Genomic DNA, 20,607 nt, shown 5'->3' with positions numbered 1-20,607 from the left:
GATCAGTTTCCATTAGTTTCCATTTTGTTTTCTGTCCTCATTGCTGTCATATGACTTTGCACAGAGGGGCAGGGTAGGGGTTGTGCCCTGACACAGGCAGATCCCATGGGGCTTATTGCGAGAGTGTCTTCAAAGCTCCAGGACAGAGTGTGGAAGGAGAAAGAGTAGAGTTAGTGGATGTGGAGGTCAGGGAAACAAACATTCATTCTCTATCGAAAGTTTGAAATACTCTCTCTTTTTCAAAGTGGCAATCTGTGGAAAGTCATTAATGCCAACCTTTCTTCTTCCCTGAGAACTTAACTCTTTTGTGGCATCTGTATTGCCTTAAAACTCTCTTCTTGGGGCTGGAGTGATAGCACAGCAGGTAGGGCGTTTGCCTTTCATGCAGCTGACCCGGGTTTGATTCCCAGCATCTCATATGGTCTCCTGAGCACCACCAGGAGTAATTCCTGAGTGCAGAGCCAGGAGTAACCCATGTTTATCGCTGGGTGTGATCCAACAATTAAAAAACAAAACAAAAAAACACAACTCTCTTCTTACCTTTTTCTTTTCTCTTTCTTTCCTTTCTTTTCTTTTTTTCAAAAAACTGTTATAGCTTAGGTCACATATTAACAATAACATTAATGTTTATGATGTTGATGTATACAGTAAACCTTACCACTACCATTTTCAGGAGCCTCCACCAGTGTTCTTATGTTTCTTTCAGTTCATCTCTTCAGTCTTTTATAACCTTTTTGTATTTGCACATACCCAGTGCTGCTTAGGGATTACTCCTGGCTCTGTTCGGGGATCGATCACTCCTGACTCTGTGCTCAGGGATTACTCCCGGTGGCATTTCAAGGATCTTTTACAGTGCTGGAGATCAAACCCGGGCCACCCAGGTGCAAGGCAAGCGCCTTCTCCACTGCTCTATCTCCCTGACCATGTCTTCTTTCTTTTCTCAAAACACTTTTTTTTTTAATTTTAGAAAGTTTTCAGTATTTTAACGAGAATGATGGTAATTTGGTGTTTAGAGGATAAACTGTTTTGTAGAAAGATCTCATATTACACTTAGTCTCCACCAAAACCAGCTGGTTCCTGATTTAGTGACAGATAAAATGGACAAGGCTTAGGTAGAAGGTAAACATTCATGGGCAGGGTGTCCTTAGCCAGTTTCCTCTATTTCACAATTTATTCCGGTTGTTTTGAAAACCACCAGCATGCCAAGCTCTGTGACCATATTTGTGGAGAGATGCTAAGGGCACATCGTCTTCAGTGTGGGAATTTTTCAAGAGAAAGTTTGAGGTGGAAATAAGTCCTTCTTAAAGAGTCTGAATGCTTAGCCTTCCCCCCACCCCACCCCCCTTGCATATCTTTGCTTAGGACAGAGAAATGTTTGTGTGAAAATATTTTAAGTCTTTTTTTTTTTTTTTTGCTTTTTTTTGGGTCACACCTGGCGATGCACAGGAGTTACTCCTGGCTCTGCGCTCAGGAGTTACTCCTGGCGGTGCTCAGGGGATCATATGGGATGCTGGGAATCGAACCCGGGTTGACCGCGTGCAAGGCAAATGCCCTACCCACTGTGCTATCTCTCCAGTCCCCCCCCTTTTTTTTTTAAGTTTTGTCAGTCATTGGAGAGTGCTACCAACAGGAATACAAAAATTAAAGTTTGGGAAGTGAGAGATAGTATAGTGCATTGGATGTTTGCCTTGCATGTGGCCGATCCAGGTTCAGTTCCCAGTACTGCCTTTGGTCCCCAGAGCACTGCCAGGAATGATCCCTGAGCATCGTCAGTATGGCCCTTAAACAAACAAAACTAGAACAGTTTCATTTTATTCACACACAGTAGCTAAGTTACAGGCAGCATATAGATTGCATTAATTTTGAATAGTTCAGTAAAAAAAATCAGTTGTTTAGCCAACAAAAATTCTTTGAAATAATTTAATTTTTAGTTCTAATTTGGACTTATTTTTTCTTCTCTCAGTTGTCACTGTTGTGGTGTCAGGTGACATACTTGTAGTGCTGGGGACTGAACTCTGAGACATGGGGCGGTGCCAGGGATTGAACTCTTGGCCTCATGAGTGCAAGACAGACGTGCTACCAGTGTCTCACATTTCCGGGCCTCTGATACTAAGTTCTCTATGGAATGTTTCAGTTTTGATTTCAACATAACCCTGATATCCAGCATAAGATGACCTTAGAAATTGCCTGTGGTTTGGTTCCAGCTAATACAAATAATCAAGCTCAATCTGGAATTTATACATCTGTTTCTAAAATTGTGTCACTGTAGTATTTTGATAGTATATTCCTTTTTTTTTTTTTAAACATTTGAGTAGTTTAGAAAAGGTGTGGCAGTGAACAGAAACACAAAGCTAGGCCTGCTGTCTTGAATCTGTGTGGCAATCGGTGAGTTATTTGTGGTCCGAGGGCAAGTAGAGATTTGACTAGGAGAGATTCTTTTCTATTTAATCAGGACCTGCTAAATGCAGGCTTGAGGACAAAGGCTGAGAGTCAGATACAGCCTGAGCTTTGCTCTTCCAAGGAAGTCATCCAGACTTGAAGCTGTTCCTGGACTCCATTTTTGAATAACTTTGGAAATCCTGACTTCATTTACCTTAGTGACATTAGGATGTGCTCATGCCCAGGTTCCATTGAGCTCTGGGGGAATTCCCACTGAGGAGCTCTGCGTGTGGTTTCATTGGGACTGGGGTCATTTACACTCTATTGAGTGTTCGAGTACTGAGGATTGTGGTGACTCCCCCCATTTCAAGGTAGAGGTATAAGTTGTCACTTTCAACTGAATTTCCAAAATAGAAGTATGAGGTGTCTTATTATGTTCAAGTGAAGAGTCAAAGATGTCTTGGGGATTCTGGTGCATGATTGTGAGTCTGAAAAATGTATTTCTTGGGACACTTAGTTTCCCATTTGACTAAATCTGACTTCAGGAGGCTAATGAGTGTGTGTGTGTGTGTGTGTGTGTGTGTGTGTGTGTGTGTGTTGTGGTGGGGGTGGGGGCACACACTCAGAATGCTCAGGGCTATTCCTGGCTCTGTGTTCAGGAGGGACCTCTGACGGTGCTTGGGGATGCACTAATATTAGCTGCATGGAAAGCAAGGGCCTTACCCCTTGTACTATCTCTCTAGCCTGGTTAAAAATCTTTCAAGTAAGTTTCCTCTACCTATCAATGTAAATCAAATTTGAAGTTCTGTTTCCATATTAGCATCTCTCAAGTATTCCATTAACTAGATGACGGCTAAGGGCATGGGTATTTTTAAAAAAGACACTATTATAATAGTTTCCTTCAGTCAAGTCCTACAGTGAATAAGACAGAAAACACTCACGGCATAAACTCCCTGGATCAGTGATGGAGTAGGAGCTGATGAGCATCAAGGACTTCTTCGTCTGGAGATGCTCAATTATTGGGACAGCCATGGGCAGTGTCTTGCTGACCTCTGGTTGGTCTGTTTGCAAGTTAGCTCAGCTCTACCAAGTTCAAACAAACTTGAAATGCCTTGCAGCTAACCCGGTTACTTTCTTCTCTTGGCCACATAAGTCAAAGTTGTTGATGTATTTTTTCCATTCTGATGATGTTCCGTTAAGATAATTTCACATCATTTCAACAAATACATGGAGATTGTTAAAGACCTTAAATGAGTGAGATAGAGTTTTCATTTAGCCTATATAGTATGTGCTGGTTGTACTGCTATAGAATTATTTGCATTTCTTTCTCCTGTTCTCCTCGTCCCTTTGGGCTTGAGTCCCCTTCTTTAGATCTTGCTTAACACCATGGAATTGGGTGTAGTTTAATATGTTTGAGTCAGAGAATTAGATGGCTAAATAGTTTCCCCCATCTCCTTTATCAAACAGTACTTGGTTTTGTCCAATAATTTTGGGCTGGGGTCAGAGCAATAGTATGGCACGTAGGATGCTTGCCCTGTATGTGACTGATCTGGGTTTGAGCTCCAACATCCCATATGATCCCCCGAGTACCACCAGGAGTGATCCCTGGGCTCAGAGCCAGGAGTAACCCCTGAGCATTGCCAGGTGTGGGTGCCTCAAAAAAAAGGTTTTTTTTTAATATTGGGGCCACACTCAGCAGTGTTCCGGGGCTCTTCCTGAATCTGTATTCAAGAGTGACACCTAGCAGTGCTCAGAAGTGACAGCTGCTATATGTGGTGGCTGGTGTGAGCTGGATCAGCTGCATGCAAGGCAAGTGCTTGACCCTTGGTCCTGTTTCCATCCTTCTGCCAAGCAACACTTGACCAATGGTGGTTTCCAAAAAAGGACTGGCTGATTCACTGGGAGAGCAGGAAGATGAAATCAAACCTTGCTTTTAACTTCTGTGGCACTGTCATGGAGTTTCTATTTTGCTTGTTACTAATGCATATGCCATCTTAATATAGCAGTGTGTGTTTGTAATATTAACACATAAATTGAGACAAGTGTGGTCACCATATCTTTACTGTTGGGGATGTGTTTTTTAAAAAAGTTTGAAGACCACTAATCTACCCTATTACCAGAATTACTGTTTTAAATAGAAATCTGGGCTCAATACTTCCCTACTTGAAAGGCTTTAATTACTTCCTGTTGCCTACAGGATAAAGACCAGTCTACTTGGTTTTACTTATAAGGACTCTCAAAGCAGTCTCTTTCAACCTGGGCCTCTCAGATTTTCAGAGATATAAGATCAAGGATCTCCCCACCACACACACAAACACACACACTCACTCACTCCCCCTCGGTCTTTCAGAAACTGGTCCTTTTCATAAATACTAGAACAATGGAATGAAAAAAAATCCATACTTTATGGTCAAGAGTTTTGTTAATTCTTTTTTTTCTTTTTTTTTTTCCCTTTATTTTATTTTATTTTTTTTTACAGTTGTAGATTTACAATTTTTTGTGCTTTGGTTTCAATTATACAATGATCAGATACCCATCCCTCCACCAGTGCCCATTTTCCACCACCATGGATAATATCCCTCCCACCCCCATCCCCCCATCCCCCCTGTCTCTGTGGCAGGGCAATCCCCTGTGTTCTCTCTCTCCTTTTGGGTGTTGTGGTCTGCCAAAGAGGCATTGAGTGGCAAACATGTTCAGTCCATAGTCTACTTTCGACATGCATCTCCCCTCCTGGGAGGATCCTCCAAACATCCTTTATTTGGTGCTCCCTTCTCTATCTGAACTGCCCTTTCCTCTAGGATACCCGGCTGGCCTCTAAGTTATGGAGTAATCCTTCTGGTGCTGATCTCAGCTATTCTTGGGTATTAATCTCATACTTTGTTACTTTATATCCCCCAGATGAATGCAATCTTTCTATGTCTATCCCTCTCTTTCTGACTCATTTCGCTTAGCATGATACTTTCCATATTGTACCACTTGTATGTAAATTTCATGACTTCATCTTTTCTAAGAGCTACATAGTACTCCATTGTGTAGATGTACCAAAGTTTCTTTAACCAGTCATCTGTTCGTGGGCATTCAGGTTTCTTCCAGTTTCTGGCTATTGTAAAGAGTGCTGCAATGAACAAACAAGTGCAGATGTCACTTCGACTATACATTTTTGCCTCTCTGGGATATATTCCCAGGAGTGGTATTGCTGGGTCAAATGGGAGCTCAATTTCTAATTTTTTGAGAATCGTCCATACTGTTTTCCAGAAGGGCTGAACCAGTGGACATTCCCACCAACAGTGAAGGAGTGTCCCTTTCTCGCCACATCCACGCCAGCATCGGTTGCTTTTGTTCTTTTGAATGTGGGCCAGTCTCTGAGGTGTGAGATGGTATCTCATTGTGGTTTTGATCTGCATCTCCCTGATGATTAATGATGTAGAGCATTTTCTCATGTGCTTTTTTGCCATTTGGATTTCTTCTTTGAGAAAGTTTCTGTTCATTTCATTGCCCCATTTTTGGATGGGGTTGGATGTTTTCTTCTTGTGGAGTTTAACCAGTATTTTGTATATCCTGGATATCAACCCCTTGTCAGATGTGTATTCGGCGAATATCCTTTCCCATTCTGTAGACTGTCTTTGTATTTTGGTCACTGTTTCTTTGGAGGTGCAGAAGCTTCTTAGTTTAAGATAGTCCCATTTATCTATCTCTGTTTTCACTTGCTCGGCCAGTGGCGTGGCATCTTTGAAGATACCATTAGCTTCAATGTCATGGAGGGTTTTGCCAACTTTATCTTCAATGTACCTTATGGTTTCTGGTCTGATGTTGAGGTCTTTAATCCATTTTGATCTTACTTTTGTACATGGTGTTAGGCAGAGTTCTGAGCCTATTTTTTTGCATGTAGCCGTCCAGTGATGCCAACACAATTTATTAAAGAGGCTTTCCTTACTCCACTTCACATTACTTGCACCTTTATCAAAGATGATCATATGATTGAGGGGAGATGTCAGTGTATTCAACCCTGTTCCATTGGTCTGCGAGTTTTGTTAATTCTTAAACACATTGTTTTGCCACTTTGCATGATGGTTTCCAATGCTTATTTACAATTTTTGAACTTATCTTTGTGACTCCAGCCTCCATTCAGTGTACATTCACTGTTCTAGCGGTCTAAACCCCTTTGTTGTTTGTTTGTTCTTGCCTTTCCAGCTATTTTTAGAGAGGGGGCAAAGTAGAGCTTGTGTCTATTTTCATGGCATGTCACGCACTTCAACACTTGCCTGTAGCTGTTCTCAAGTTGTGCTCTTGGGCGGATGGGTAGAGCACTTGCCTTGCATGTGACTGACCTGGGTTTGATCCCTGGCACCCCATATGGTCCCCTTGAACCCTCACCAGGAATAATCCTTGAGTCAAAGCCAGGAGTAAGCCCTGAGCATAACCTGTTGTGCCCAGTGCAACCACCCCCCACTCCCCTAAAAATCAGAAGTGAAAAACAAACAAAACCCAACTAAACAAAAATCAAACTGTGCTTTCAATGTGAGCAACATCAGGATCACGGGAGGTCATGGTGGAAGTGCTAATCCCCCAGGCTCACCCCAGAGTCCCGGAACCAGAAACACAGTTGGTGACCCCCAGCAATAGGCTTTCACAAGCCCAGCTAGCACTCCAGATACATACGAAATTTTGAGCATCTTCAGAGAGGCCTCTTCGGGGTGAGGAATGAAGTGATGTAAAAATGATCCTGGGAAGTTTGAGACCATCTTGGGTGACCGGACAAATGATTGTTCACTTCTCCACTCTGTTCTTTTCTTTTCTGAATGAGCCTCCCCGAGTGTTCTTGCAGCATCCCAGACTCCTGTGTGACTTGGACCCTTTCGGCAGTGCCACTCACCTCTGCTGTGACCGTGTGTGCCTTACAATGGAATTACCCCGATACCAAAAAATAAACACAAAACAAAAAAAAATGAAAGAGAAAACAAGGGAGTTCCCCATTGTATTATCTTGCTAACTGTGTCTGCATGTCTCAAATGAGGACATCTAAGGGCCAGCTTAGCCATCATCTCTCTCTCTCCCTTTTCTTTTTCTAATATAAGATGAATACGGGGCTGGAGCGATAGCACAGCGGTAGGGCGTTTGCCTTGCACGCAGCCAACATGGCGACCCGAGTTCGATTCCTCCGCCCCTCTCGGAGAGCCCGGCAAGCTACCGAGAGTATCTCGCCCGCACGGCAGAGCCTGGCAAGCTCCCGTCAAGTGACGGGAATACGTCAAGTGACGTATTCGATATGCCAGACACAGTAACAACAAAGTCTCCAATGGAGACGTTACTGGGCCCGCTCGAGCAAATCGATGATCAACGGGAGGGCCTTTACTTTACTTTTATTTTTAAGATGAATACATGCTTTTTCTTTTATGATTTGGTTTTGGGGCCACACGAGCCTGTGGTCAGTGCTTATCCCTGACTTTGTGCTCAGGAATCACTTCTGGCAATGCTTAGGGGACTCTCTTTGATATTGGGGTGATCACATACAAGACAGTGCCTTAACCCTGTACTGTGCTCAGGGCTTACTCATAGTTCTGTGTTCAGAGATCACTCCTGCTGGGGCTGAGAGGAACATGTGAGGTGCCAGGGGTTGAACCTGGGCTAGTGCCTTACCTGCTGTACTATGGCTTTACCCCATACCCACCCCCATACATGATGTTTACATAAAATTTAATTAATAGTAAAATCAGTAGAGTGAAGTTTAATTTTCCATCTCTCCATCCCCAGTTCTATTTTCTGGAAGTAAAGATTATTCCATGAAAGGGGAACTCCCCCATATTATATATTATATATGTTTATATATATATGTATATATATATATAGAGAGAGAGAGAGAGAGAAAGAGAGAGAGAGCACTGTAGCACTGTAGCGCTGTCCTCCTGTTGTTCATCGATTTGCTCCAGTGGGCACCAGTAATGTCTCACAACAAATTGTGAGACTTATTGTTACTGTGTTTGGCATATCAAATATGTCATAGGTAGCTTGCCAGGCTTTGCCGTGTGGGTGAGATACTCTCGGTAGCTTGCCAGGCTCTCTGAGAGGGACAGAGAAATCAAACCTGGGTCGTCCATGTGCACGGCAGACCCCCTACCCGCTCTGCTATCGCCCTAGTCCATATATATATATTTTTTTTTTTTTACAAAAAATATTTTTTTACAAAGTGAGAAAATCTTATTCAGTTTTGTCTACTAGACACTGCCCCTGTGTTAACACAAAGGTTGTCAGGTGAATCCTCAAGCATTCTTAGGTTAAGAGCAGATCATATCCCTAACCATGCCTTATTTCTGACTCAGGTTTAGGGAGGCTCAGAGCCAGAGCTGTCAGCACAGCCTCCTCCAGGAGCCCCCAGGCCCCAGGCACCACTGTCACCCATTAACATTGGCCAGGCGTCATCCACATGCTCAGAATCCCTTTGCACAGAGACTGTCATTACATCATTTACAAGTGTATTTCTGGGACCGGAGCGATAGTATAATGGGTAGGACATTCGCCTTGTAGGAGGCTGCCCCAGGTTTGATCCCCATCATCCCACATGATCCCCTGAGCACTGCCAAGAGTAATTTCTGAGTGAAAAGCCAAGAGTAACCCCTGAGCATTGCCAGGTGTGGCCCAAAAACCAAACAAATCAACAAATGTATCCCTTATAGGCTTTTAAATTTTATTTATTTATTTATTTTAATAAGAACAGAAATGTGACTTTATTTTTTAATTTTTTTTTTATATTTTTGCTTTTTTTTTTTGGGTCACACCGAGCGACGCACAGGAGTTACTCCTGGTTCATGCACTCAGGAACTACTCCTGGTCATGCTCGTGCCTACCCGCTGTACTATCACTCCAGCCCCAGGCTTTTAAATTTTAAATTTGTTTAAAGAGTCAAATTCCATCCCAGGACACAATTTTATTTTGTGTCAACAAACAAGTTCTGAGCAGTATACACAGAAATGTTTTTCTCAGAGAAAGCCTTTTGTCTCAAGAAAGACCCAGTTTGGGTTTTTTTTTTTGAGGAACTAGTGGGTGAGGTGGAGCTGGTGGTGGTGCTTAGAGGCTACTCCTGGCTCTGTGCTGGGGGGAGGGGGGCAGATATAGTCTCGGAAGTGGTCAGGGAATCATACAGGGCTGGGAATTGCACTGAGGTCAACAAGGCAAGCATCTTAATCCTCATGCAACTCCTGACACATTTCTCAGGAGTGGAATCCAGGCCTCCCACAGGCAAAACCCTTTGCCCTCTTCGCCTGCTCCTAAAATCTTGAGCCTTTCAGTTGAATGTTCTCTTCATTTCAAGATGCTTCTTTTTTTTTTCTCTTTGGGTCACAACCAGCAATGCACAGGGGTTACTCCTGGCTCTGCACTCAGGAATTACTCCTGGCAGTGCTCAGGGGATTATATGGGATGCTGGGAATCGAACCCGGGTTGGCCGCATACAAGGCAAACGCCCTACCCGCGCTGTGCTATTGCTCCAACCCCAATTCTGCTTTTATTTCCTTAAATTTATTTTTATTTATTGATGGTGCTGGGGGTCAAATCCAGTTCTCATGCATGCCCTTTCACAGCCCAGCCTGGCTCTCTTTCTTCCATCTTACACTTTCCCTTTATTTAAAGAAATTTTTAATTAAAAAAAAAATTTCTGCAGAATCATATCTGTCAGTGCTCAGGAGTAACCCCTCGTGATTCTTAGGGGATTATATGTGATGTCAGGGATTCAAACTAGTGTTGGCAGAATGCCAGGCAAGAGCCTTAACCCCTCGACTATCTCTCTGGTCCCCAGGATGCTTAAAAAAAATCTGTATTAGGGCTGGAGCAATAGGACAGTACGTGGGGCATTTGCCTTGCATGTGGCCAACCCAGGTTTGATCCCAGGCATCTCACATGGTCCCCGAAGCACTGCCAGGAATAATTCTTGAGTGCAGAGCCAGGAGTAATCCCTGAGAATCACTGTGTGACCCAAAAAGGCAAAAATAAAAACCCCCAAAACCCAAAAACTTTATTACAATAAAACTGGGTACAATAAAATGGACCAATTTAAAGTATATAACTCAGGGGTTGGAGAGATAGTACAGCAGCTAGGGCACATATTGTAGGGTCCAATCCTAGGCATCCCATATGGTCCCCCAAGTCCACCCGTAGTGATCCTTGAGTGAAGAGCCTGAACACTTCTGGGTGTGGCTCCCCTAAAACAAACCAAAACAAAATCCATAAAGTTTATAATTCAGTCCTAGTCGTCACTCAGTTGTATTGTACTTGCATTGCGTGTGTGAGACCACGGGCTCTATGTGAAGCATTCATGACCCCTCAGGTACCTCAAGGAGTAATCCCCGAGCACTGATCAGGGAGTAGCCCCTGAGCACAGCCAGGTATAGCTTCCCAAATTGAAAAAAAAAAAGTATAATTAAAACTTTTTCACAAATGTGTGAAATAGAACACCATTCCAAATATTGAACATTTCCCATCGCTCCGCAAAATTCTCTCAACCCCCCTCCCAGGCAACTCCCTTCACCCTGTTCTGAAGAGTCCCTAATTTATTCATAGGTTAAACATCATAAGGATGGAATCTTATAATTTATACCTTTATTTTAGGCACCATGATTTACAGTCTTTTTAATGCTAGGGTTTCCTGCAATGTTCCAGCACCACACCCTCCCCCAGTGTCTTTCCTTAAGCCTCGCTGCCCCCTACCCTGGTTGGCTCAGCTCTGTGGACCAGTTCTCTGGTTCTGTTACCTTGGGGCATGTGTTATTGACCTACTGTGGTCCTTTATGGTCCACACATGAGAGAGACCATTCTGTATCTGTCCCTCTCCTGGCTGACTTCACCCAGTATAATCTTTTCCAGTTCCATCAAGTAGTGGCAATTGAATGATTTCATTATTTCTTTTCTTTCTCTTTTGGCTTTTTGGGTCATGCTCAGCAGTGCTCAGGGTTTATTCCTGGCTCTGCCCTCAGGATGCCGGGCATCAATCCTCGGTCAGCAGCGTGCAAGGCAAATGCCCTCCCCGTTGTACTATTGATCTTTCTTATAGCCAAGTAGCACTGCACTGTAGCGTGTTGTCCCGTTGTTCATCGATTTGCTTGAGCGGGTACCAGTAATGTCTCCATTCGTCTCTGTCGTGTGCTGGTTTAGCACAATGGCTTCTGCTCGCTCCAGGAACACGAAGTGAGACTTGTTACTGTTTTTGGCATATTGAATATGCCCACAGGTAGCTTGCCAGGCTCTGCCGTGCGGGCGGGATACTCTCAGTAGCTTGCTGGGCTCTCCAAGAGGGAAGGAGGAATCAAACCCAGGTCAGCTGTGTGCAAGGCAAATGCCCTACCCGTTGTGCTATTGCTCCAGCCAAGTAATATTACAAATATAGTGCAACTGCTTCTCTGATCGTTAACACATGGGTGGTTTCCAGAGTCTGATTACTGTGAGCAGTGCTGAATTTGTATCTTTCTTGCCTGTTTCCCTTCCACACACTGTTTGTGAGATGCACCCAGGCGGTGTGTAATAATACCTTTTTCCCCATTCTTTTTTTATTTCCCAGTGTTCTGTTTATGTACCAGCATCTGTCGGGTCATTTGTTGTTAGACTTTGGGGACTTCTCTAGCTTGGAGCTTTTATAAATGAAAGTGCAATGGCTTTTAGATTATTCCCTAGAAGATTATTCCCTAGAGGTAGGACTTTTTATTTGGGTGTGTGTGTGTGTGTGTGTGTGTGTGTGTGTGTGTGTGTGCGCGCGCGCGTGCATATGTGTGTGTAGATATTTAGGAATGGAAGTGTTGTTATATAGAAAGTATATTTAACTTTGGCAGTGCTCAGGGGACCATATGGGATGCTGGGAATCGAACCCGGGTCGGCTGCATGCAAGGCAAATGCCCTACCCACTATACTATAGCTCCAGCCCCAGAAAGTGTATGTAACTTTTTGCAAGAACCTGGCCAATAATATTCCCAGGGGCCTGTGCTGTTTGTTGTACACTGCAACCAGCAGTGTATGAAATTGCGCCTATTCCGGTTGCTTCTTGTCCTAGGTATTGCCTCTAGTTTGACTTTCTGGTTTTAGTGATCCTCGTGGGTGTGTGCTGGCACCATGGTGTAATTTTAATTTTAATTGCACTCAGTGATGTCTTCCGATAAAGAGCATTCTTGAAATTTTCTTCAAGTTTTCTGTAAGACTATATAATCTGCAGAGAGAGAGAGAGAGAGAGAGAGAGAGAGAGAGAGAGAGAGAGATGGAGTGCTGTATACCCTAATGCTTTCTGTGTTTTTAAATTTTCCTTTAGGTTTCTTTAAAAGCGACTAAAGAGAACAAGTCAGAATGCCTGAGAATCCCGCCACAGGTACAGGCAGCTACTTCTCTCCCTAAATTAATGAATAATTCACGAAGCACTGTGTAAGAGGGATTAATGCATGCTCTGATTATCTTTCTTCAAACAAGATAAACTGCAGGTCCTGCAAGTCCTCGACCGCCTGAGACTGAAACTGCAGGAGAAGGGTGACACATCGCAGCATGAGAAGCTGTCTCTGTTCTACGAGACGCTCAAGAGTCCTCTCTTTAACCAGATCCTCACCCTCCAGCAGTCCATCAAGCAGCTGAAGGGGCAAGTAAGTGGCCGGGCTGCTGAGTTCGCTGAGACTCCACCCAGGAAAGAAAGCACTGTAGTACTGTCCTCCCGTTGTTCATCGATTTGCTCGAGTGGGCACCAGTAAGGTCTCCATTGTGAGACTTGTTACTGTTTTTGGCATATCAAATACGGAAGACTGAAGGAAATAACTAACTATTGTCTATTTCTGATTACTTTTTATTTTAAAATTTTATTTTTTTGCTTTTTTTGGGTGCACTCGGCGATGCTCAGGGGTTACTCCTGGCTCTGCACTAAGGAATCATTCCTGGTGGTGCTTGGGGGACCACCTGGGATGCCATGGATCAAACTGGGCTAGGTCAGTTTCAAAGCAAACACCCTACCTGCAGTACTGTATCACCTTGTCCTATCTCTGAATACTCTTTTATTTTTTTAAAATATTATTTTTTTTTATTTTATTGAATCACCATGAGATAAGCATTACAAAGCTGTTCATGATCGGGTTTCAGTCATACGATGTTCCAACACCCATCCCTCCACCAGTGTAGTTTTCCAGCACCAATGTCCCAAGTTTCCTCCCCATCCCTCACCCCCCAAATTTAGCACTCTTCATTCTGCTGTAGGGACTGATGACCTGTGGGTGGTATTGGCGTGAATAGTTTACAGTGTTAAGAACTTCTGTGTTTAGCTTTTGATTTTTGTTTTATTTGTTTTGTTTTGTTTGGGGGCTACAGCCAGTGCTGCCCAGGAGTTGCTCCTAGCAGGCCTCAGGGATCTTATGAAGTCGAACCCAGGCCAGCCATGTGCAGGGCAAGTGCTCTATCCACTGTATTATCTCCAGACCCTGAAATAAACTTCTTTAAAGAAACTGTGGGCTTTTTTTTTTTTTTGGTTCGGTGGGGGGGGGGGGGTCATACCTGGTGATGCTCAGGGGTTATTGTTGACTCTGAACTCAGGAATTACCCCTAACAGTGCTCAGGGGACCATATGGGATGCCAGGAATCGAACCCAGGTTGGCCACATATAAGGAAAATGCCCCATGTACTATTGCTCCGACTTCTGTTTTTTTTTTTGTCTTTGGTTTTTGGTGCATACCCTGCAGTGCTCAGGAATTATTCCCAGCCCTATACTGGGAATCACTCCTGCTGGTGCTTAGGAAACCACAAATGATGTTGAGAATCAAGTCAGGGTCAGCTACATGTAAGGCAAGCACCTTAACCCTTGTATGATCTCTCTGACTGACCCCTACCCTCAAGAATATGGTTTTTGTACTTATCTAAATACGCGAGAGTTAGATGCTTTGAGAATTCTCAACCATTTAATGAAAATTACAAAATAGGGGACTGGGGATGTGGCTCAGTGGGAGACCGCTTGCATGTCTTCGAGATCTAGCACCACTAACACAATTAAACAAAGCCCCTTAAGGGACGGAAGCCATAGTATAACAGGTAGGGCATTTGCCTTGCAAAAGGTCAACCCAGGTTTGATCCCCAGAACCCCATATTGTTCCCTAAGCTTGATACCTAAGCACAGAGCCAGGAGTAAGCTGTCACCACCACCAGGTGTGGCCCCCGAACAAAACCAAACCCCATATCAAGTGATGGGACCAAGGGAGATAGCTCAGTGCTGGACCACAAGCTTTGCATTTGGGAACTCTAGGTTTCATCCTCAGCAACCAACCAGTGCAGATTCAATCCCTCGCACCACATATAGTCCCTCCAGTCCTACCCTGATTGAAGAACCAGGAGTAGGTTCTGAGCACTGCTGGATGTGGCCCCCAAATTAAAAATAACAATCATAATAATAATAAAACAAAACACAAACAAAAAAAAACACACAAAAACAATGCACACATAGGTCTTGATGCGAATTTCTTTCTCTAGGTCAGAATTTATACTGTAGGAACCAGAGAGAGAGGCAACTAGGGTGTTTGCCTTGCATGCAACCAACGTGAGTTTAATTCTTGGCACTCCATATCATCCCCTGAGCACTACCAGGAATAATTCCTGAGTACCCCTGAGCATTGCCCTGAGCGACACCCCCCCCCAAAAAAATATCTAAGCAAACAAAAAGTGCATCCTAATTTTAGCACTCCCCTCATGGAGGCCAGCTTTCATTATTCCCCAGTCCTAGGATGTGTCCATACTGAAACAGTGAATGTGGTTGGTAGCAACAGAAATCAGGAAAGAACCCTAGAAATGTGTCACTCTTACTGGACAGTGAGAGGACTTAATCTTCCACTCCATCATAATAACAATCTTTATTATTTATAAAGTTTAGACTAAGTTATTATAACTTTAAAAAAAAAAGTTTTACTGGGGGAAGGGAATACCTCCTGGCTCTTGAGGTCCATAGGGGCTACTGTTGGTGGTGTTGGGGGCACTATGCTGTGCCAGGGATGACCCCAGGGCCCCAGCATGCAGAGCATGTGCTTCAGTTCTTTAATCCATCTCCAGGGCCCCAACATAACCATAATCTGTTCAATTATAAAATCCTAGTGAACAACTCTGATTTTATAATTTACATGGGTGTTGATTTTTCTATGAGGTTCTACTGACACTTTGATTTTTACCTTCATTTCACTGTTGATACTCATTTCAGCGAGTAGTTTATTTATTTATTTTTTTGCTTTTTGGGTCACACCTGGCAATGCATAGAGGTTACTCCTGGCTCTGTACTCAGGAATTACCCTTGGTGGTGCTCAGGGGACCATAATAGGATGCTGGGAATCGAACCTGGGTCAGCCATGTACAAGGCAAATGCCCTACCCACTGTGCTATCTCGCCAGCCCCATCAGCGAGTGTTTTTTAAAAATTAATCTCTATTTCTTGTTCCCATATGGACTTCTCCCCCTGCCCCACCTTCTATTCCTTACACATACACATTTTTTGAATTAACATGTAAGTGGCTGTGAAAACTACTAATATTTGATGAGTTAATTATGTTCACAAAATGGAATAATAGTAATAATCTCATAGAACTGTTGTAAGGATTAAATGAGATAAGAATGATCTCATTTAAGAAAAACTGTAAAACTTTAAGTATGGTACTTGGCTCATAGTAAGTACTTAATCAGTGTTCTTAGTTTTGTTTTATTTTACCCAAGGATTTTTGTTTTGCTTCCACGTGGAAATGTACAGATAAATGCAAATGGGCTTGATATCTTACATGTATATGTGATTGCCTAATTACATGTATCTATGTATGTGAGCTTCTGTGAGCTGTCATGCTGTTCATCTGAGGTCGTGGTGGAGGCAGGAAGTAGGAATACTGTTAAGTGTTGCATACATGGGCTGGAGCGATAGCACAGCGGGTAGGGTGTTTGCCTTGCACATGGCCAATCTGGGTTTGATTTCTCTGTCCCTCTCGGAGAGCCCGGGAAGCTACTGAGAGTATCCCGCCCTCATGGCAAGCTCCCCATGGCGTATTCTATATGCCAGAAACAGTAACAAAAGTCTCACAATGGAGACGTTACTGGTGCCCACTTGAACAAATCAATGAACAAGAGGAGGACAGTGCTACAGACAGTGCTACTGCATGCATTTTATTAGCTTTTGAAACATGCAGATTCCTATAACTTTTCCTTATTTCTTTCATATGAATATACTTAGAATGCAAATAATATGCAATGTGCAATTATATATATATATATAATTTTTTTTTTTTGTGATGCACAGGGGTTACTCCTGGCTCATGCACTCAGGAATCACTCCTGATGGTACTCAGGGGACCATATGAGATGCTGGGAATCAAACCCGGGTTGGCCACGTACGAGGCAAATGCCCTACCCACTGTGCTATTGCTCCAGCCCATGCAAAATATACTTAGTAAATACATTTTCTGTTGGTTCCAGTTGATGATTCTCATGCTTTTTCTCAACAGCTCAGCCATTTACCCTCAGATTGCTCGGCCAACTTTGATTTTTCAAGGAAAGGTCTGTTAGTGTTCACAGACAGCGCCATTACTAATGGGAGTGCCCACAGGCCTGCCGCATCTGGGCTATTTCCTTGGACCCCCAAGTCAGGAAATGAAGACTTTACCGCAATCATTCAACAGATGGCTCAGGTAAAATGATATCTTGTTATGAGAATAAATTTTATTGCTCCTGTTTAAGTTGGAACCGAAACCTATAAGTACTTTTCAGTCTTAAATACGTTAGCGGATGTTTAGTTTGCTTGTATTTTTATACTGTCGGGAATAGGAATTGGTACAAGTTTCTACCCAGTGTACTTAGAAATTTATGGCCCTGAAACTGCTTAAGGAGAGTATCTATGTGTGGTGAAGAGAGGCTTTAGAGAATGACTCTAACTTGGCATGTTGCTATATTCATAAGGAAAGTCCGTCTCCTCCTCCTCTTCCTCCCCCTCCTCCTCCTCCTGCACCTCCTCCTCCTCTCCCCGCCCAGGGTTCTTGGCTGCTGGGTGTCTTCAGGCCTGTGGCCGTGCTCAGGGGACCATGTGGTGCTGGGAGCCAAACCCAGCCAAATTAGACAGCATGCTCACGAAGCTAACCAGTAGATTATCCCCTAGACCCTCAAATTCTTTTTTTTTTTTCTTTTTGGGTCATATCCAGTGATGCACAAGGGTTACTCCTGGCTCATGCACTCAGGAATTACTCCTGGTGGTGCTTGGGGACCATACAGGATGCTGGGAATCAAACCCGGGTTGGCCGTGTGCAAGGCAAACACCCTACCCACTGTGCTATCGCTGCAGCCCCTCAAATTCTTTTTTGAGGTGGGCATACTTGGTGATGCTCAGGGTTTAGTCCTGGCTCGACACTCAGGGATCATTCCTGGTTGTATTTGAGGGACCATAAAGGGTGTTGGGGATTAAATCTAAGACAACCACGTGCAAGGCAAATCCTTGCCTGCTGTATTATCTCTCCTTCCCTAGTCTCTCACCCCCAATGTCTGTTACCATTCAGTAACAGGCAGCTGAATTTTAGGTATGTTAACTTTATATTTGCTCACATCATCGGCTAACAATATCTGAAGTAATAAAACTTGAGTTTGAATGCTAAAAAGATTTTAAGGTGTGATGGTTTAATAATATCCTACATCTGTTCCTTCTTTGAAATTATAAATCTCTTCTCTTTATTTGATTAGTGTTTTTGGTAGTAGGGGGTGCACCCAGTGGTGCTCAGGGTTTCCCCCCACCTCTGTGCTCAGGAATCATTCCTGGCTGAGCTTGATGGACCACATGGGATGGTGGGGATTGAACCTGGGTTAACCATGTGCAAGGCAAGCACCTTACCTGCTGTACTATCGCTCTGGCCCCAGTAAGGTAAAAGGTAAAGGTAAAGGCCCTCCCGTTGATCGTTGATCTGCTCGAGCGGGCCCAGTAACGTCTCCATTGGAGACTTTGTTGTTACTGTGTCTGGCATATCGAATACTCTCGGTAGCTTGCCGAGTACTAATTATTTTTGTGCAATACTTTTGTAAATGAATTTTGTGTCAAGAGAATTCAGAAAAATTCAGTGTAAGAAGTAATTTAGAATTTACACTGTCCTCCCATTGTTCATCGATTTGCTCGAGCGGGCCCAGTAACGTCTCCATTGGAGACTTTGTTGTTACTGTGTTTGGCATATCGAATACGTCACGGGTAGCTTGCCAGCTCTGCCGTGTGGGCGAGATACTCTCGGTAGCTTGCCGGGCTCTCTGAGAGGGGCAGAGGAATCGAACTCGGGTTGGCCATGTTGGCTGTGTGCAAGGCAAACGTCCTACCGCTGTGCTATCGCTCCAGCCCCTAGAATTTACAATGGGAAAATTTTTTTCTCAAGAGTTTTCTAATTTGAGTGTTCAGGGGCTCTTGGCCTTGGGTGGGGGCACAATTGGTGGGTTTACTCCCAGCTCTGTGCTTGGTGTCACTCCCAGTGGTTCAAGGGAACCACTTGATGCTAGGGATTGAACCAGGGTCAGCACATGCGACATCAGTACCCTGTACGTATATCTGGTCCTCTCAGGAGACTTTATCCACTTGGGCTTTATCTCCTACCACAAGGAAAGTGTAAAAATACCTCTCCACCTGAGAATATTCTCACTGCTCTGAGTTTGGGATAATCAGGGCAGGCTAAACATTTGCTATACCAAGACCATTCACGGGTCTCCAACCTAGTTCTTTGCTTACCTAGGGCTGGTCTTAGAAATGATGGTGATAAATTCAAAACCAAACTACAACGAACCTCTCCGATTCCCTGAGGTTGCAGAACACTGCATGTGCTGGAACCATAGCACAGCGGGTAGGGCGTTTGCCTTGCACATGGCCAACCTGGGTTCAATTCCTTCGTCCCTCTTGGAGAGCCCAGCAAGCTACCGAGAGTATCCCGCCCACACGGCAAAGCCTGGCAAGCTACCAGTGGTGTATTTGATATGCCAAAAACAGTAACAAAAGTCTCACAATGGAGACGTAACTGGTGCCTGCTCTAGCAAATCCATGAACAATGGGAGGACACTGCTATCCTCTCACACTTTTTGCTCTTCCAAGAATTAGACGGAGACAACTTCCCAAAGTTGTTGATCCCTGTAGTGCCGAGTTCCTTTGCTTCTGCAGAGCTGACTAACGGAGATGCTGGTTTGGTGTTATTTGCAAAATAGCACTTTTAGTTCCTGAGACAGCGTTATGTGGGGCGTACATACTTGACTGGTTTTTTAAAAAAATTTTTAATAGATCTTTAAAAATTGAATCACTGTCTCATTGTATAACTGAAACCCAAGTACAAAAATTTGTAAGTCTACAACTGTACCTCATGGTGTCTCACTGATAAAAATTAAAAAAAAAAAAAACTGAATCACTGTGAGATAGACCCTTTTGCAATACAGATACTGAAAGTTTATCCTGTATCACTTAACACTTAACTCCTGTCCAGCACGATCATTTCCAACTATTATTGCCTTACTGGTCCCTTCTCTATCTTTCCTACCCTCTGCCCCCCCCCACACTTGACTGACTTTTTAAATCCTCCTTCTCCAGGGCCGGCAAATTGAGTATATAGATATCGAACGGCCTTCCACCGGCGGCCTGGGGTTCAGCGTGGTGGCCCTGCGGAGTCAGAGTCTGGGAGAGGTCAACATCTTTGTGAAGGAAGTGCAGCCAGGCAGCATCGTGGCCAGGTGAGGGAGGCGCCTGGTTTTGTGCTTCACTCCTTTCTCCGCTGAAAACATTCTTAGAAAGATCTGGAAACAGTCACAGAAGTGGCTGACCTTCTTCCTAGGCAGGTGCTGGCTGTTTGCAGATGTTCTCACAAAGCCTTAGGGGAGTATCTAGTGACTCTGAGAGAGGAGAAAATTGACATTCAGAGAGACTCAGTGATTTACCTAGAGCTGCACAGCTATGACTACTGCAGCCAAATGTGGGTCCAGCCTGACTCCAAAGCCAGTGCTCTTCCACTTTGCACCCGCTCTCCGAACTGAATTGTTTAGTGTCTATTATGTAGTACAGCCTTACAGCCTGACCATTATGATACAAATATTGAAATTCTGATTCGGCACACTGCACTGTTTTCCTGTGTTTAAAATGATAGCTACTTTTCTGTGGGTTCTTTCATCGACTTCACTTATTTGCAATTAAAAGTCCCCTCAAGTCTATGCCCTTTCCTATGCTGCATTTGTGCCTCTGATTTGTTTTATTTTTAAGGGGCACATGCATAAT

At 43.8% G+C, this 20,607-nt stretch overlaps 1 protein-coding gene and 1 non-coding gene across 3 annotated transcripts in view; both read left to right on the top strand.

The window, feature by feature from the left end:
• PATJ (PATJ crumbs cell polarity complex component) overlaps nucleotides 1-20,607 on the top strand; it is a 391,552-nt gene that overhangs the window by 5,342 nt on the left and 365,603 nt on the right. For both annotated transcript variants that reach the window (XM_056122284.1, XM_056122283.1), the window contains exons 2-5: nucleotides 12,662-12,718; nucleotides 12,817-12,983; nucleotides 16,844-17,026; nucleotides 19,930-20,069. In XM_056122284.1, the coding sequence (XP_055978259.1) occupies nucleotides 12,697-12,718; nucleotides 12,817-12,983; nucleotides 16,844-17,026; nucleotides 19,930-20,069 (512 nt within the window). In that variant the 5' untranslated portion in view covers nucleotides 12,662-12,696. The remainder of the gene's footprint in view (nucleotides 1-12,661; nucleotides 12,719-12,816; nucleotides 12,984-16,843; nucleotides 17,027-19,929; nucleotides 20,070-20,607) is intronic.
• Nucleotides 18,985-19,119, top strand: LOC130031169 (small nucleolar RNA SNORA72). Its single transcript, XR_008793624.1, has one exon. It is a non-coding gene; the product is annotated as a small nucleolar RNA SNORA72 (small nucleolar RNA).

This window comes from Sorex fumeus, unplaced genomic scaffold, assembly GCF_029834395.1.
Source record: "Sorex fumeus unplaced genomic scaffold, SorFum_2.1 ptg000045l, whole genome shotgun sequence".
NCBI classification, from domain to species: Eukaryota; Metazoa; Chordata; class Mammalia; order Eulipotyphla; family Soricidae; genus Sorex; species Sorex fumeus.
The sequence above is the reverse complement of the archived record's forward strand: the minus strand, read 5'-3'. Positions and strand labels throughout refer to the sequence as shown.